This window comes from Petaurus breviceps, unplaced genomic scaffold (assembly GCF_028583685.1).
Source record: "Petaurus breviceps papuanus isolate PSGF00001 unplaced genomic scaffold, PetGlider_PUasm1.0 90925, whole genome shotgun sequence".
Taxonomy (NCBI): Eukaryota; Metazoa; Chordata; class Mammalia; order Diprotodontia; family Petauridae; genus Petaurus; species Petaurus breviceps.
Window position 1 is genome coordinate 33735717 of NW_027187380.1, and position 13825 is coordinate 33749541.

The 13825-nt window shown below is 38.2% G+C and overlaps 1 protein-coding gene across 12 annotated transcripts in view; it reads right to left on the minus strand.

Annotated features, from left to right (window-relative positions):
* The window catches only part of GAS7 (growth arrest specific 7), a 325321-nt gene that overhangs the window by 18885 nt on the left and 292611 nt on the right, over positions 1-13825 (minus strand). For all 12 annotated transcript variants that reach the window (XM_069076771.1, XM_069076770.1, XM_069076779.1 and 9 more), the window contains one exon: positions 2190-2268. In XM_069076771.1, the coding sequence (XP_068932872.1) occupies positions 2190-2268 (79 nt within the window). The remainder of the gene's footprint in view (positions 1-2189; positions 2269-13825) is intronic.

The window sequence follows — 13825 nt, forward strand, 5'->3', positions numbered from 1 at the left end:
TCCTTTTAACAAAACTTATATTTTTATAGAAAAAATATAATTGACTGAATCATGAATCCTTCCTACTTTATCATAGTTATCCATACTTTGGGTTGGTCTGCTTTCAGGGCCAATTTTAAGAGGCGCAACCTAGGAGGAATCAATCAGCTTCAAGAGCAGAAGACCTTAACTTTTGTCTATGGACTCCTCAGAAAATTTTTTAAAAAATTCATAATGGAAGGAAATGCTAAATTTCAGTTGTCAAATAGTGAAAACAAAGATGTATTTTTTTTCTTTCCAAGTTCAGGGACCCCCTGAAGTCCTTCCAAGGATCTCAGGTTAAGAACCCCTATTCTACAGGATTATATTTTATAAAATCACAGCAACATAGCATATTAGTGTTGGCAGAGAAAATTTTGTCTGTATCTTTCATTTGCCCCTTATAGTCTATGTTTTTTTTTTCATAACTTGCTCTATCTTCCCTACTAGATAGATAGTATCTCAGTATCCCTGGAGTCAGGAGGACCTGAGTTCAAGTCTGGCCTCTGACACTTAACACTTACTAGCTGTGTGACCTTGGGAAAGTCACTTAACCCCAACTGCCTTGCCTCCTCCCCTCCAAAAAGCAAATAAATAAAGTGCCTAGACCAGAGGTGGGGAACCTACAGTGTTCTGCTTGTAGATAGAATCTCCTTTCATGACAGGTGATGTCATTTTCTCTTTTACCTTTGACTCCCTGACATAGGGTCTGGTTCAATTCATTCAGCTCATTCATTTGTTAAATTGACATTAGGGTAATATAACTCTCCAATGCTGAACCCTCTTTGTCTGACAGGTATGTGATACAGCAAAGAATCTCCAGTCATATAGTTTTACTTACTGGAATTAATGAATTTCCCACTTAAAATAAAAAGTCTACAGGGAAGGCTGATAGAGGATCACAAACTTAAAGATAGGAGATCTTAGACTTATTTAATCCAGCCCCCTCATTTTAAAGATAAGGAGATTGAGGCCCAGGGATGGTGACTTGCTCAACATTACACAGGTGGCAAATTTCAGAGGCATCATTTGAACTCAGATTCTCTGGCACCATATCTTTCCATTGTACCCCAGCTGTTTCCCTTATAGGCTGAGACTATAAGTCATTTACATACCATTGTTAATTATTTTGATCTCAGATATATTTCCCTCCTAACACCTACCTGAGCTTAGTCTGAAAGAGAGACTGGGCCAGGGATAGGGAATCTGCAGACTCCAGGCCACATGTGGCCTTCTAGGTCCTTGGGTAGGGCCTTTTGACTGAGTGCAAGTTTTATAGAACAAATCCTTTTATTAAGGAGATTCATTCTGTGATGTTTGGATTCAATCAAAGGACTGCACTTGAGTATCTTGAGGGCCACATGTGGCCTTGACACTGTAGGTCCCCCACCCCTGGTCTAGGCACTTTATTTATTTGCTTTTTGGAGGGGAGGAGGCAAGGCAGTTGGGGTTAATTGACTTGCCCAAGGTCACACAGCTAGTAAGTGTTAAGTGTCTGAGGCCGGACTTGAACTCAGGTCCTCCTGACTCCAGGGCCAATGCTCTGTTCACTGAGCAACCTAGCCACCCCATCTAGGCACTTTTAACAGACTAGAAAGGAGAAGAATTTTGTAGCAGTGGGTAATATAGGCCACAGAAAGGTCCCAAAGTGGTGGAGGTGGATCAAGGGAGCTCTGAACAGCCAAAAGGCAGCATGATGGAAGCATGCACCTGAGGAGCTGTGTCTAGAAATCCTAAATGACAGTATAAACTCAGTTTGTCCCATGAAAGATATGTAGAAGGTGCCACAGACAAACTTGATAGTGTGACATGATAGCATCATACATTTCTCATAGAATCTAAACCTGAAAGAGACCTTAGAAACAATTTAGCAAGCTCAAAGGTAAGTATCAGAGCCTATATTCAAACCCTCTCTCCTTGACTCTTATGTTCAGGGCTCTTTCTTAGTTTCACCAATTGAAAAATTTCCCTTGGGGAAATGCCATCCTAGGTACAGAATTAGCCTGATCTATCCCATGAAAAAGTGGAAACTATAAAACATCCCTTCAAATATCAAATGGATGCCATAGCCTAGGCCTTTTGGGATGTAACTAGGGAAGGAAGAGGAGCTTTTTGTGACCCCCACTGAGATGTACATATCTGACATGATGGGATACGGAGAGGAAGATCACCTTGGAAGAAAATTTGAGATGGACTTCAGCCTCATCAGCCAGACTTTTCTTTACCTGGGCCCAGGCTTCTCCTAGGGACCTGTAAAAAGAAACAAAGAAACAAATAACAGGGTTGGGCCTGGAAGAGAATTACAGAATTCTCATGTGCCCCATAAGGAACAGTGCTAGTCTCAGAGATGCAAGAGTCGAGGGTTTGGAAAGCCATGACACAGAGGCCAGGTAAGCTGTAGAAATCAAGGGCACAATAAATAAACAAATCCTAGAAGGCAGAGAAAATAACCAAAGGTTCATTTAAATAGCCAATGTGTAGGGGAGATGTACAGGGGCTAAAGGAGTAGAACAAGGGAGGTGTCAAATGGGCAGGCCAATGAGGAAGTGCTTAGGAACTCAATCAGCAAAGGAAGAGGGCAATAAAGGAAAATGGCAGCAGCAAGGAAAGGACACTGAGTATTTCTTTTTTTTATCATCAGGTGTTTTACAATCTTCTTGCTCTGGAGACAACTCATTCAGGGTAATGCTGGAATGGATGCTTTAGAGTCAATTTACAAGAAACCCAACTTCATTATTTTATAGTTAAGACTTTGTAGGGGTTTTTTTTTTTAATTTTATTTTGGAGGAAGGGAATGTTGGTTTCTTTCTTTTAGTTTACTACTTTGTTTCCTAGATGCTGGTTTAAGTGACTTTTTGGCCATTTTGATAAATCAGATTTATTCTTAAAGAATGAATACCTGGAACCACTAATGATTTAAAAGATCATACTGCAAAGACTTGTGATTGGGGAAAGTCACCAAACAAGAATTCTAGAAATGTGAGATTGAGCTACAGCATGGTTGGATTTAATGTGCAGTCTCTGGAAGTGACTACTTTCAGAATAACAACAAGCATTTATACAGTGCAAAGCCCTTTACAAATACTATTTTATTTTATTCTCACAACAACCTTGGGAAGTAGGTACTATTATTATCCCGATTTTCAAGGTCAGGAAACTGAGGCTAAGAGAGCTTAAGTAATTTGGGCAGGGTCACATAGCCAGTAAGTATCTAAGAGGTTGAATTTGAACTCGTCTTCCTGACTCAAGGTTCAGCACCACCTAGCTGCCTGAACAAGCTTCATTTGTAGCTTAAAAAATTCTGTTTGTCATTATTACTTTGAAGTCACATCTCAGCAGTAGAAGGAGGAGGATCAGGTGATTCTAAACTCTAGCTTTGAGCACTCAACTATCACATAAAACACTTGACAAGGACATATGCTACAAATCATTCCAAGAGGGAACTGGCCAAGCCTAGCCCTTATAACTGTGATATAATTGCTAAGTGCAAGCCAGAGTATATGCAGGTATGACTGCATCTAGCCTACTAAGCACATGAAGAAGAAACAGATGGACTATTTACTGTCTGCTGAGTGGTAGCAAGAGCTCATACAAAAAGACTCCTTGAGACAACTTAGTCCTTTTTCACTTCTCTGGCAAGAAGGAAAAGATGCTGTAACCCTCATCAGATAGGAAAGGGGCCTCAAGCCCTCTCACCCTACAAATGAGTTGTCCTTCGAGGAAGTCTTTTGTAGCAACACCCACTTCCACTCAGCTCTTCACCATGTGGTTTCATCTCTTTACCACATGGTTAACAGATCAGGAAAAAGCCATACCTACACATACTCTGACACACACATGGAGATTCCATCATCCATATGGGCTAGGCTTGGTCAGTACCTGTTATACTATCACACCAAGCTTCTCCTGGGTGCTTTAGAAGCTTCATTATCTCTAAAAGAGTATATTTAATCTATCAAGATATTTGTCTTTCACTTTCAAAAAGGACCAATGACATTTTAGGGTGATGTCTTGACTTGAGTATGAATTGGATTTAAGTGAGACAGAGTTGCACAAAGTCGTCAGCCTCACTCTCTCTTCCAGAGTCATTGAAGTACAGTGGCAAGACAAAAATCAGGGCAAATGGAGATGACCCAGGATCCAGTAGATGACCTTAGCATTTTTGATGCCAAGCTTAAATACTCCATAGCACTATTGGAACAAATTGTTCTTATCCACCCATTCTGCCTGAGGGGAAGTCTTCACATACTTGAGGTAGACATCCCCCTAACTCACTGACAGATTTGAGGCCTGTCAATTACCCTCAACCTGGTTTAGCTCATCTGCTGAGATGGTTTTACTAGGGTGTGGTCACTGAACATACTATATATAGCTTCTTGAAGTCACAGGTAAGAGTTGAGTGACAGGTAGTCATCAAAGGAAGGTGAGCAGCCCTGAAAAGTCCTCTCTGAACACCCCATACACCATTTACTAAACAGGATGTTTGCCTTTTGTTAGAATATATGTCTAGTGGACATATATTATATCTGAAAAACTAGTTTTTGGTAGTAACTCAAATGGAAATGAATTATTTTGAAAAAGTTCATTAATATTTTACCTAACATTCCTTGTTTTCTATTTTGTGTTACCATTTTTAAACAAAGAGTTTCATTAACTTCACAAGTGAAATCCTCACTGCCTTGCTCCATGTTTCCTTGACCTCTTATCTTAAACTGAATCCATACTAAACATTAAGTTAATTTAATTCATATCTGTCACCCAAAGAAAGCTCTAGCTAAGCGTGGAAAACCTTATTACAGGGTAAGAGAATTTTAGAGTTAGAGGAGACCTGAGAGGCCATCTAATCTAACATATACCCAATTTAGAATCACCTTTACAATATTCCTACCAAATTCATCCAGTCATTGTTTTGAAGACTACTGGTGAAGGGGGAACACATTATATTGCTAGGAGGACCATTTTACCTTTGTATAGCTCTTCTTATGAGGATTTTTTTCCCCTAATATAATCAAATTTGTCTTGAAAGTTTTTAAAAAATTATTTATTTTTTTCAATACTCACTTTCATAAGTTTTAAATTTTCTTTCTCTCCCTAATATTGCTTGCAACCTGATATGAGCTTTATACATATATTCTTATTAAACACATTTTCCCATTAGTCATGTTGCATAGAAGAATGAAAACAAATGGGAAAAAAAAACCACTAGAAAGAAAAAAATCAAAAAAGAAAATAGTCTGCTTCATTCTGCACTCCAACTCCATAGTTCTTTCTCTGGATGTGGCTGGCATTTTCCATCATGTGTATTTAGGAATTATTTTAGGTCCTTGCATTGTTGAGAAGGGCTAAGTCTATCAAAATCAGTCCTCACACACCGTGACTGATATTGTGTACAATGTACTCCAGATTGAAACTTTATATGTTGCTATTAGTTCTGCTTCCTGTGGCCAAGTGGAATAAATCCAAACCTTCTTCCACAAGAGACTACTCTTGGGTTCCCTTCTCTTCTCTAAACAACTCCTTCAACTGAGACTTGGCCATTCATTTTCCAGGTTACTTTAATTCATGAACTATTGAACAACCTACTGTATTTTAATATTGTACCTAAACTACCAGGGGACTGCCTAAGGCAGCCCCCAACCCAGAGCAGGCTGCTGTGAATACTTTTATACATATAGTTCCTTTACCTCTTTTATTTATTTATATCTCTTTGGCATCATTAGGTTAAACAGTATGTATAGTTCAGTAACTTTTTAAGGTATAGTTCCAAAGTGCTTTCCAGAATGAGTGGATTAATTCACAGTTTTACTAACAATGCATTAGTGTGTCTATCCTTCTGTAGCTCCTTCTATAATCCTTATATTCCTTTCTTTAAAAAAATTATCTTTGTCAATCTGATAAATAGGCCTCAAGCATTTTATTTTGCATTTTCTTATTATTAGTTATATGAAGAATTTTTTTCTTATGGTTGTTGATAGTTTGTTCTTCCTTTAAAAACTCCCTGTCTCAGGGGCAGCTAGGTGGAGCAGTGAGTAGAGCCCTGGCCCTGGAGTCAGGAGTACCTGAGTTTGGATCTGGCCTCAGACACTTAATAAACACACACACACACACACACACACACACACACACACAACTAGCTTTGTGACCTTGGGCAAGTTACTTAACCCCAACTGCCCTCCAAAAAGCAAAACAAACAAACAAAAGTTCCCTGTCTCTATCCTTTGACCATTTATTTTTTGGGTAATGACTCTCATTTGAATCAGTTCCATATATAACTTGGATATCAGAACTTAATCTGAGAAACTTGCTATAAAGATTTTTCCCTTAATTAACCACTGCCCTTCTAATTTTAACTATATTGATTTTATTTGAGAAAATTTTATGTAATCAAACTTCTTCATTTTCTCTTCTGTGATCCTCTTAATCTCTTCTTTGGTCAAGAACTATTTCCCTATCCATAATTGTGAAAAGCATTTCCTTTCTTCTTCCTCTAACTTGTTTATGATTTAAACTTTTATGGCCAGGTCCTATATGCATTTGGAGCTTACTTGCTTCTGTATTTCTTCTCTTATTATATTCTGTATTTGCTTCTCTTAATTTGTCCAACTGATCAATTTAAAAATTTCTAACTGTTATCAAATTGTTTTTTATGACTACTGCTTTGCAGTGTAATTTGAAATTTGTTAGTTACGCCCTCTTCTTTCCTACTTTCTTTTATAATTTCCCTTGAGAGTTTTGCTATTGTTCCTTCATATGAATTGTTAATATTTTTTCTAGCTCCCTAAAAATCATCTTTTGGTAGCTTGACTGGCAAGACACTGAGAAAATAAGTTAATGTAAACAATGCTGCTTTTATTATGTTGGCATAGTCCAATGATGAGCAAGTACAATCTCATCAGTTATTTAAATCTATTTCTGTAAAGAGTGTTATGTAGTTGTTTTCATATAGGTCTTGTGTATCTTGGGTGGACTGTCAAATATTTAGTAGATTATGTGACAATTTTGAATGGAATTTCTGTATCTCTCCTTGATGAGTTTTATTGAAAATATATAGAGGGGCAGTGAGGTGGCACAAAGAATAGAGCACCGGCCCTGGAGTCAGGAGGACCTGAGTTCAAATCTGCCCTCTGATACTTAACACAGAAACTAGCAGTGTGACCTTGGGCAAGTCACTTAACCCCAACTACTCTACCTTCCCCCCTCCAAAAAGCAAAGAAAGAAAGAAAATATATAGAATGGCAGATGACTTATGGGTGCTTATTTTATATCCTACTACTTTATTGGTTATTGCTTCAATTAATTTTTAGTCCACTCTGTAAGATTCTTTAAGTAGACCATACTGTTATCTGAAAAACCTCCTCTTTGACTGATTTTATAAAAAATTAATCTTTTATTTATTTATAGTTTTCAACATTCATTTCCACAAGATTTTGAGTTACAAATTTTCTTCTCATCTTTCCCCCCCACAACCAAAGATAGTGGGCCTACTGAATACCCCTTTCCCAGTAGGCTCTCTCTTATATCCTCCCCCTGCCCCCAACTTTCTAGTAGGGCAAGATGGATTTCTATATCCCAGTGAGTGTATATCTTATTTCCCAGTTGCAGGTAAAAAACAATTTTTTTTTAACATTTGTTTTTAAAACTTCGATTTCCAGATTCTTTCCCTTCGTTCCTCTTTGCCCGCCCCCACTGGGAAGAAAAGCAATTCAATAGAGGTCATACATGTGTAGTTACAAAAAACATTTCCATAGTAGTCATACTGTGAAAGATTAACTATATTTCCTTCCCTCCATTCTATCCCGCCCCGCACTTATTCTATTTCCTCCTTTACCAAGTCCCTTTTCAAAAGTGTGTGCTTCTAACTACCCTTGCCCCCAATCTGCCCTTCCTTCTATCAATTCCTCCTCTTATCCCCTTCCCCTTTACTTTCCTGTAGGGTAAGATACCCAATTGAGTGTGTATGTTATACCCTACTTGAGCCAAATTCAATGACATAAGGTCGACTTATTCCCTTTCACTTTCCTGCTCTTCCCCTCCATTGTAACAGTTTTCTCTTGCCTCTTTTATATGAGATAATTTACCCTAATCTCTCTCTCCCTTTCTCCTTCTCCCATTATATTCCTCTCACCTCTTAATTTTATTTCTTAGATATCATCTCTTTCTATTCAACTGCTCCTGTGCCCTATCTACGTATACATGCACACACATATACATATACTCACATATGTATTTATATACACATATATATTCCCTTCAACTATCCTCATACTGAGAAGTCTCATGAGTTACAATTATTGTTTTTCCATGTAGGAATGTAAATAGTTTAACTTTAATAAGTTCCTTATGATATCATTTTACCTTTTCATTCTTCTTTTGCTTCTTGTATTTAAAAGTCAAATTTTCTGTTCAGCTCTGATTTTTTCATCAAGAATACTTGAAAGTCCTCTATTTTATTGGATGACCATATTTTCCTCTGAAGCATTATACTCAGTTTTTCTGGGTAGGTGATTCTTGGTTTTAATCCTAGCTCCTTTGACCTCCAGAATATCATATTCTAAGCCCTTTGACTTCTTAACATTGAAGCTGTTAGATCTTGTCTATCCGGTCTATCTTGTGTTATCCTGATTGTGTTTTCACAATACTCAAATTATTTCTTCCTGACTGCTTATAATATTTTCTCCCTGAGCTGGGAACTCTGGAATTTGGCTATGATATTCCTAGGAGTTTTCTTTTGGGGATCTTTTTCAAGAGGTGATAGGTGAGTTCTTTCAATTTCTATTTTGCCCTTTGGTTCTAGAGTATCAGGGAACTTTTCCTTGAGAATTTCTTGAAGGATGATTTCTAAGCTCTTTTTTTGCTCATGGCTTTTAGGTAGTCCAAAAATTTTTAAATTATCTCTCCTGGATCTATTTTCCAGGTCAGTGGTTTTTCCAATGAGTTATTTCATATTGCCTTCTATTTTTTCATTTGTTTGGATCTGTTTTATAGTATCTTGATTTCTCATAAAGACATTAGCTTCCATTTGCTCCAATCTAATTCTGAAGGAATGATTCTCTTAAGTGAGTTTTTGAAATTCCTTTTCCATATGGCAAATTTGGCTTTTTAAGGTATTCTTCCCCTCATTGGTTTTTTGGGCCTCTTTTGCCATTTGAGTGAGTCTATTTTTTAAGTTATTATTTTCTTTAGTTTTTGGGGGGATTTCCTTTAGCAGGCTATTGACTTGCTTTTCATGATTTTCTTGTATTATTCTCATTTCTCTTCCCAATTTTTCTTCCACTTCTCTTACTTGATTTTCGAAATCCTTCTTGAGCTCCTCCATAGCCTATAACCAGTTAATATTTTTCTTGGAAGCTTTTGAGGTGGAGTTTTGACTTTGTCGTCTTCTTCTGGTTCCATGTTTTGATCCTATTTGTCCCCAAAGAAGGATTCTATGGCCTGATTGTGCTTGCTCATCTTGCCAGCCAATTACTTGACTTTTGAGCTCTTTGCTACAGTAGAACTCTGCTTCCAGAGTAGAGAGTGCTGTGTCCCAAATTGCTGGGGTTTTTGCAAATGTTGTCAGAGCTATGAGGAGGGTGCCCTCTCTACAGCCACCACGAGCTCTGGCACACTAGCGTTCCTCACCCCAACACCACCACCCAAGACTGCGACCCAGATCCAAGTAGATCAAAGCAAGAACAATTACCCTCTGACTGGTTGCTTGGACCCCCTCTGATCTGCAGGCCAGGAGGTCTGGAGGCAGCCACAAGTCAGCAGCTGCAGCTGCAGAGCCTCCACCTCCTCTCACCCAGGGGGCAGGGGCCGAACATTGCTCTTCTATCACCTGGTTCCAACAGAGTTCCACACTGACCTTTTACTTTGTCTTTGGTGTTTATGGGCTGAGAAGTCTGGAAACTATTACAGCTGCCAGTGATTGACTCTTCTGAAGTCTGCTCCAGCCGGTCTGGGCCAGTGCAACTTATGTAGGACTGTGCTGGGCTCCCAGCCGGGTGTGATAGACCCTTCCTGTTGGTCTGCCAGGCTGTCTTCAGAGGGAGATTTGTTTCTCTCTGTCTCTTTGTGGGCTCTATATCTCTAAAATTTGTTTGGAGTCATATTTTATAGGTAATGGAGATGGTTGGAGCAGGAGCTTAAGCAAGTTCCTTCTTTTACTCCAGCATCTTGGCTCCCTTGACTGATTTTTTAAAATACTAATTCTAACCTTAGCTCTGAGGAGTTGATTGCCTGAGTTTATACAGACAGTTGACCCAGGAACAGCAACACATTAATAACAAGTATTTTCCTGTCAGTTAAAATATAATCATTCTTTATGAGGCTTTTGTGTAACCTACAAGTTTTTGTTCTATTTTGCATCTTCTTTTTTTATTTTTTTTGGAGGGGCAATTAGGGTCAAGTGACTTGCCCAAGGTCACACAGCTAGTAAGTATTAAGTGTCTGAGGCCGGATTTGAACTCAGGTCCTCCTGACTCCAGGGCTGGTGCTCTACTCACTGTGCTACCTAGCTGCCCCTTGTATCTTCTTTCTGAACTATGCTTTCCTGTAATATTGATTCCAACCTCAATTTGGGGGAATATCATTAAAAAAAAAGATAAACTCTGGTTATGTAAAAGTTTTTAAATGGTTCTATATAAGAAAAACCAATACAGTTAGAATAAGAAGGAAAGGTATAGCCTGAGGGTGAAAAAAATCTTTCCAATAAACATCTCTGATAAAAATCTGATATCTAAGATTTATAGGGAATTTAAGGAAGTCTGCAAGATTAAGAAATATTCCCCAATTGGTAAATAAAGGCTATGAACAGTTTTCAAAAGAAGAAATAGAAACAATTAGCACCGAGAGCTAGATCACTTAATCTCTCTGGGACTCAGTTTCCTCAGCCATAAAATTAGATTAGAGATCTCCAAAGAACCTTACTGGCATAAATCTTTGACACTCTCATCTGAAGAAAACAGATAATAACCAGAGAAATACAAATTAAAACAAATTTATGTATTCCAAATTGTCAAAAATTTTGGGAAAATTCAGAATTGTGAAAGGTTGTTGAAAAATGCATTCCACTGGTGGTAGAATTATGATTTGGTTCAAATGTTTTGGGGAGCAATTTGGAATGATGCAAGAAAAATTACAAAACTATTCATACCTTTTGACCCAATAATCCTACTCTTGGGAAAGTTACTGACAATAAGAAAAGACCTCTATGTACAAAAATATTCATGATAGCATTATCATTATAAGATTATTGGGCCTAGAGTTCAAATTCATAAATTGATTAGCTGTGTTTTCCTGGGCAAGTCACCTCACCTTTGCCTGCCTCAGTTTCCTCATTTTAAAAATGAGGATAATAATTACAGCACTTATTTTCACTCTTGTTGTGAGATAACATTTGTAGATTGCTGTGCAAATCTTAGAGCCCTATATAAATATTAGCTATTATAGCTATCATCATTATCATCAACATCACCACTGGCTATGTGCAACATTCCAAAAACAGGGGAGGAATATAATAGTTATTTAAGCAAGGCTTGGCTTGGCTGCTTTATGAGACAGGGAGAGGGTTAACTTAGCTTAACTTAAAGAACTTAGAAGTTGTATTTTTTTCCCCATCTCAGAAAGAGATAGGAACTGGAGGGTAGAGTTTCTACATCTCTCCTCCACCCTCCCCTAGCAGGACTTTAAAATCTGGTGTGTGTGTGTGTGTGTGTGTGTGTGTGTGTGTGTGTGTGTGCACGCGCATGGTAATTACTAAAGTTGATTAGGAATGGTGCCACAGAGATTCTTTAGTATAAGAAACTAGGGAATGCATGCATAAAGAATATGTGGAACTTTTTCAGTCACTAGAGAGCTATCCAGGATTGGGGACTACAGATTTTGCCAAGCCCACACTAGTAGATTTGCTTGGGATAGCAAATATTAAATTGGAGGGAAGAGTATGAGATTGGAATTCCATAACAATATATCAAGAATTACAGAACAGCTGGACTTCTTGAATGAACCAATTAGAAATATGAACAAGGCTTAGATATCTCAATCAAAAGCATTTTAACCAGGCGTGTAAAAAAAAAAAATCCTTAATCAGTACGGAAGGATTGAAGGCTATTGGATGAATTTAAATGATGCCAAACAGAGGGTATGTATGTTCAGATTCGACAAAGAGACTTTGTCATACCCTACGAGACTGAAATAAAATCAGCAAGATAGTTTGTAATCAGGAATGAAGGATCTGGTAGCTTATTCTTCAGCTATAGCATCCCAACCTCTGTAAAGAATGGAGAAGGACTGATGCATACTTTTAAAAATAAATTAAAATGTGTATAACTGTCATACCTGCCAATAATAAAGGCCCTATAATACCATTGTCTTTCTCTGTGGGAGAAAACTGTGGGTAGAATGAATAATCTTATTCCCTTTATTTACATGTCCTGTGAAATCTAATTTACATGGAGATATTAAGTTGCAAAAGCAGCTCAGGTTTCAACAGTTAGCATCTCCCAAGACTCTACAATCTTAGGCTCCAGAGTTGCTTTAAGGAAAACAAGAAGACGTAGTCAAAATTTCAAATGTCTGAAAAACAACAATGAACTACTCAGCCAGAGTGAAAGCACAGACCAGAGGGAGAGAGAGTAGGAGCATGTGCATGTGTATAGGTCATGGCAATGCATGCCTATTTGTGGAACAGGATGCTCATGTTGGAAGCATATGTTGTGCTCGTTGGCAGAACTGAGAGTACTTGGAAACAGCCCAGTTAGAAGAGGTAGGAGCTAAAAGGCTTCTGGGGGCTGGTGGCTATAGTATGTGAGTGTGGTCAGGCTAGACCCATTCCTGGACTGACTGAGTTAGAACTGCATTGGCCAGTGACCACGGTGATTCCCCACACTATCCAGGCATAAATGTCTTCCTGGGCAGTGCTTGATGAAGTTGGAGATAGGGGCAGGGAAGGGGAGGAATGGGAGTTGATCTCATTTGAGTAACCAGAGGAAAAATAATCAGGAAAGGCAAACCTTGAATAGCACAATCTGAGCCAGCAGGCCTGATGGAAAATCATTTAGAGGATACCGCTTGTTTAAATATTTGGCCTAAGTATTTGGTTCAACTAAAGACACATTTAATTGGAAATTCCTGTTTCCTGAAGGAATTAAACAGAGAGCAATAGAAGGCAGAATTTTCTAACAATTAAAGCTATACAAAAATTAAAAGACTACTCCATGAAACAATGAACTCACTATCCCTTGAAGTATTCAAATAGAATGTTTGGGGGTTTTTTGGACCTGATCTTTGGTGATTTCTTTAGTATTAAAAAATCCTCAGTAAGGAAATACTGCCAATTCAGATGGGTATCTGCCCTGCAGTGTAGTCTTAGAGAGTTGCCTGGTGTACTGAGACATTAAGAGACTTGCCCAGTGTCACACAGATAGTGAGTGCATTGGGGTAGAACTTAAACGCAGGTTCTCCTGACTTTGAGGCCACTTTTCTAGTTATACATCTCCATCTGATAACTTCTTATCAAATTAAAAAGAAGAATATGACGGGTACTGGGGTAGTGGGGTGGTGTGGTGTATAGAGCACTGGCTCTGGAGTCAGGAGGATTTGAATTAAAAAATGGCCTCAGAAATCTACTAGCTGTGGGACCCTGGGCAAGTCATTTAACCCCAGTTCCCTCAACAACAGCAACAAAAAAAGAAAGGAATAAAGGAAGAAAGAAAGAAAGGAAGAAAGAAAGAAAAAAAGAAAGAAAGAGAGAAAGGAAGGAAGGAAGAAAGAAAGAAAGAAAGAAAGAAAGAAAGAAAGAAAGAAAGAAAGAAAGAAAGAAAGA